Raw genomic sequence first — 5,549 nt, 5'->3', positions numbered from 1 at the left:
AACTAAAAATCTAATTAAATTTTTGACTTTATATTTTTTGAAAAAAATATTTCATTAATTTAAATATTTTTAATACAAAAATAATCTAATTATAAAATTAAAAAACAGTATAAAAATCCAATTGAAAAAAATAAAAAATAAAAAATTATTATTGTAAGTTTAGTAAAAAAGTAATTAAATCTATATTAATTTTTTGTTTTATATTATTCTACTTTTATATCTTTTATTTCTTCAGAAACTTTTATACCAGTCAAGGAAGTGTCATGTGTTAATGTCTTTAATATTGTGTTTAGTTGGTGTCTCAGTTTAATAGAGACATAGATATAAATACACAAAAGTATATAAACACAAGAGTACATAGAATACATTGATCTTTTATGTTTTGTTTGGTAAATTAGATTAAACCGAATAGACAATTTATATTTATAATAACATGTCAATTTTTCTTTATTATTTTAACAGCATCACCATTTTTACCTTTCTTAATCTTCCTTTAGAATTATAAAAAATCACCAACATCTTTAAACTAAATTTAAAAGCAACAAAATCCATATTCAAACTAAATTTAACATGTAAACATTCCAAATAAAAAATAATAGGAAGATAAAATCTGGATATCCGATATACGGTTTAGAGTGGTAGAGTACCACTTAGGGTGAAAATGCAAATCTTATATCAGATCTAGAGGAACACATAGCTAGCTTAACCATTATTTATTTAGTCCGTTAATTTTCGTGAGATCTATCCTCGCTCAAGAAATTGAATAAAAAATAGTATAATTCCCTTCTATTCAAGTTTTGGATTAATCTTTATTTATGTGTATTTAACTATTTATTCGTTTTGTGAATTAGATTGCATTTCTTGTTGATTTGGAATCCAATTGGTGGTTTTGAACGAAATTTTGGTGGTTAAGCTTGCCGAAATAATTCAAGTCGCTTCAAGAGCAGGGCTCATAGTGTACTCTCGTATGTTTTCTTTATTTTTTTTTAAACAAAAGAGCTCTCAACACATTACAGTGGAGCAAACAACATCAAACAATAAAAAAAACAGACAAATCGAAAAAAATAACACATAAATAAGACAAACCAAGCAAACAGCTCCACTTTTAGTCACAAAAAAAAACAGCTCCACTTTTGGTGGAACTAAACTTTTTCAGATGGTCTTAGTGAAGATATAATTGTTTACATCCTCTTATAGTCTTTCCTCCTGTAGCACCTGTACAGAGGAGTTAGTGAAAAAAAAATACCTAGTCTATCATATTTTCACACAACTCTATCCTCTCTATTATTCACTAGCTTCATAGGCCTCAAAGCCTCATGTAGTTGACTTAGAAATTTTAACTCATCCATTAGAAGTTCCAAATTCACTCTAGCCTATCCCAAAATCCACAATTCTCAATAACTGATCCCCATTAATTTGAAATAGAGAAGAGTCTGGTAAACCGATCTTTCAAGGATCACAACGTAACGACACGTCCTCCCAAAACCTAGTGCGTCGTTCGTCACCAATCTCCATGAATAGGCCTGTAATCATCTTATTCTTTGTATGTTGCTCCTTAATTTGTACTTGGCATACATTCTTTCATGGGCCTCCTCTGGTAGGTAGCACTTGAGTGGACAGTAACACATCCGGATTCAGACCACCTTCTTCCACAACGGTCACTCTTCTTTAGGAGCCTGCACCAGTTCTCATCTCACCAAAGTCATATCATTTCTCCCATCCTCCTTACTCCAAAGGAACCTTATCTGTAAAGAAATCAATTTTTCAACAATAGCCTTCGCCATCCTATATAAACTCAAATAGTACACTAGTAAGTTATTTAAAATTAATTTTATAAGCACCAACTTTTCAGCTTTGTTTAACACCTTAGTTTTCAAGGCTTAGTTTCTTCTCTTCCTTGTCGATGATAGGTTTTTAGGTCTTTACCAACCTCGAATTTGTTCCTAAAAGAATTCTTAGGTATTTAATTGGGACGGTACCTTCCTTACAACCCAACAAGTTACACAGACATTGTACCCACTGCTCTTCACAATTGATTAGAATCAAACTGGACTTATCAAAATTAATACTAAACCCTGGTATCAACTCAAAACAACGCAGAAGCCGCTTGTAATTCTTCATCATCTCCTCTCTACCCTGTCTCGCCTAACCACCAACGGTAATATACGTCCGTTCCTGACTGTCTCACCAACCATTCTATGCAGAACATTATAACCAGCACAATAAAAAGAAAAGAAAAAATGGATTACTTTGTCTCAAACCCCTTTCCATTTTAAATGGATTAAATGGCGAACTATTTATCAATACCTACATAAAAGCTTTGCTCAAAACAAATGAACGCCAGTGGTGTTATTCTTGATACTTTTATCCTTAACATGATAATCAAAGCTTATTCCAAGTGTTTGGAACTTGATGAGGCTATTAGAACCAAGTGTTTGAATCATAACTACTTAGACCAAACTCATCGTTCAGTCTATTGTTTTCATGAAAAGAAAAGAATTTTGTGCTATTTTCTCTTTTTTAACTTTTATTAAAGTACTCGTTTTTTTTTCAAAAATTTTTATACTTCGTAACATATCCGTATGGAGTACGTATTCATGCAACTTAAATGAACATAAAATCCGATCTTTCTAATTTTGACTTTGTGATCCTATAATTGAGGGATTTAGATGCTTCCATCTACTCAGAAATTAGAGCTATTGTTACTCGATTCTTACTCTTACTTGTTCAACATTTATTAATTCTCATCACTTTCTTCTCTAAATAGTAAATCTCGCACAAAATACCCCTTAAAACTCGCACTGCAACAAGAATCTGCATCTGCATCTTTTATTCATTCTCTAATTCCATTTCTACGTATATATTTTCTTTCATTTTTACCTTTCATTCAAGTGTTATATAAAAGGAGTTTCAACTAAAGTCTCTTCAACTAGAGCATTCAAAATACTGTTTGAATCATCCATTAGTTTCAGTTTTTTCTTTTTTATTTTTTAAATCCCAATGTGGTTGTGATTTTCTTTTTGATTCTCATCATCTCATCATGTTCAAAGGTATTTTCTTTCTCTTTGTTGGTTTTGTTAAGCATTAAGCATTGATAACATCTGTTTTAAATACTATTTTATTATATTAATTCTAGTTTTTTTTTTCTCCTTTCACTTTAGTACCTTCTATTTTATACTTTTCATTCCTGATGCTCTGATTTCTCTGAAAAAAAAATTTCCTCTCCCTTAATAAATCAGTTAATATAATTTTGATAAGCAATACACGTACTCTTCAAATGACAAAATAGAAACAAATAAAAGTTATGGAACAAGGCATCCCAATAAAACAAACTAGACATCGTAGTGTCACCAACAAGTTTATGAAACAAAAGAAAAATTTTGATCTTGTCCATCTCAATGATCCCATTTCCAGAAAGCCTAAAGTAATTCGTATATTTCTAACTGATCAAGATGCTACTGACTCTTCCGGTGACGAAGAAGAAGAGTTCTTCCCTCGCCAAAGGGTGAGGCATTACATCAACCAAATTAATATTCACCCACCCTGCGAAACCGTTACCAATTCCCGAAAGAGGCTTGCCGGAATATCCTCCCCTTCATGCCGGCGACCAGTGAAGACCACTGTGGCCGCCGCCACCACCCCAACCACAACCACTACCAATAACAACAACAATGGCAGAAAGTACCGTGGTGTAAGACAAAGGCCATGGGGTAAATGGGCGGCGGAGATTCGAGATCCAAACCGGCACATCCGAGTTTGGCTGGGAACTTTTGACACTGCCGAAGAAGCTGCCAGGGAGTATGATAACGCCGCGATCAAGTTTCGCGGTCCCAAAGCTCTAACCAACTTTCCGATATCACCACCATCACAAGAAAAGAATGTAGACATCTACGACTCATCATGCGAAGATGAGTGCCTCGTCAACATGTCTTCATCACCTACTTCGGTTCTCCATTCCACAAGTCCCAAAACAGGAAAACCACAGAAGCACCACAAAGAAAACGATGGGGAGTGTGAGGGGGAGACGAGTTTCTTTGATGATGAGACGTTGGGGAATGACATGTTTAACTTTGCAACTTTGCATGATGAGTGTGTGGCTACAATGTTTGATGATGAAACTACTTCTGCACGGGTCTTTGTTAGTGAAAGTTTCAAGTTTGGTGACCACATTGAGCTTGGTAATGCAAGTTTGTACCAGGTTGACGATTATTTTGAAGAAATTTTGCTAGGCTCGGATCCTCTTGTGGTGCTGTGAGAGTGAATCAGATTCCAAGACACAGATTTGGTACTTCAATAATTACATGCATGGTGCTGTCTTTGGTATGCAAATTACTAACTAGGTTTTGTTTTATGACATAAATAAGAATAAGAAATAGGTGGTTGTATTTATTTTTTTTAATGGTAGCTTTATCTACGTTGTTTATTTGTTTATTTTAAAAACTCAATTATATGTAGATTGCTAGCTAAATGGAGAAGAGGAGTTGAATGGAATTTTGTTATGATCTTACTCATGTTGCTTAAGAATTTATAGTTGTTGGCAGTACTGCAAGAATAAAATCGTTGTGAATTAGAAGGTGGAAGAATCAAATCGTCGTGAATTAGAATGTGGAGAAGTTATATTAAAGTGAAGTTGATAATTGAAAATTTAATTATTAATTTTATAGGAAGACAAAATTGTATATAAATTTTTATCTAACTGAAAATGTCTAATCTCGCTGATGTTTACGTATCAATTGTACAAGAAGCAATCAAACTGGTCAAAATTGGTTAAATGGTTTGAATTAACGGTTTAGACGATTAATCTTTAAAAAAATATTGATATAAAAAACTCTAAAAAGATAATTTTCTTTTAAGAAAGTGTTACGGTGGGTAACCGGAGATTAACAGAATAGATTAACCGGAAAGTGTTGGTTGGCCCAATCGCCCGCGGATGGTAGTCTCCGAGCTGGTTCGCACGCTGGAGCCTCCTTCCGACTTGTGTGCGTGAGTGAATGGGGGGTGGTACCTGCAAAGACACTCCGATGCCTAAGTTAGCAAGGGCGTTAGCAGGTCTAGAGAGTATTGGGCTTTTAGATACCTGAGGGGTGTCAGTGTATTTATAGTGGTGAGCCAGTAACCACCGTTGGAGTAGTGCCGAATCTTTTGGGTGTTAACCGTCCCTCTATCTTAGGGAGGTTAAGATATGGCTTGATGAAGCGGTTAGAGAGATTTTAGGGCGGTTACTCATTCAAATGAGTGTTTATCCGCCAACTAACCTCATGTCCGACTTCTTTGAAGTGAGTCGTAGTCAACACCGACTTCTTATATGAAGGTTGGTGCTTAGCTAGGCTTAATTCTTCGGATTAAGCCTTTCTATTTGGACCTGGGCCTTTATCATTGGGCCAGTGTATGAACAGTGCCCCTACTTGAGCCCAAGATCTCTTTAGGGCTTTGGGTTCAAGTATTCAACTCGGATTCGTAGCCGACTTTCTTGGAGGAAACACGGGTTTTCAAACCGACGTGATTTTCGCGACCTTTTGTTTCTAACAGTTACGTCTATTCAAGCGTCG

The 5,549-nt window shown here is 34.9% G+C and overlaps 1 protein-coding gene across 1 annotated transcript; it reads left to right on the top strand.

The window, feature by feature from the left end:
* The first annotated feature begins 3,304 nt into the window (after nt 1-3,304).
* Nucleotides 3,305-4,255, top strand: LOC107494931 (ethylene-responsive transcription factor CRF1-like). The gene has a single exon (XM_016115974.3). The coding sequence runs from the start codon at nt 3,305-3,307 to the stop codon at nt 4,253-4,255; it is 951 nt and encodes a 316-aa protein (XP_015971460.1).
* The last annotated feature ends 1,294 nt before the right edge of the window (nt 4,256-5,549 follow it).

This window comes from Arachis duranensis, chromosome 6 (assembly GCF_000817695.3).
Source record: "Arachis duranensis cultivar V14167 chromosome 6, aradu.V14167.gnm2.J7QH, whole genome shotgun sequence".
NCBI classification, from domain to species: Eukaryota; Viridiplantae; Streptophyta; class Magnoliopsida; order Fabales; family Fabaceae; genus Arachis; species Arachis duranensis.
Note: the sequence above shows the minus strand (reverse complement) of the source record. Positions and strands in the feature narration are given on the sequence as shown.

Bases quoted from the DNA above. Each gene is read 5' to 3' on its own strand.
- LOC107494931 (XM_016115974.3), top strand. From the start codon at position 3,305: ATGGAACAAGGCATCCCAATAAAACAAACTAGACATCGTAGTGTCACC.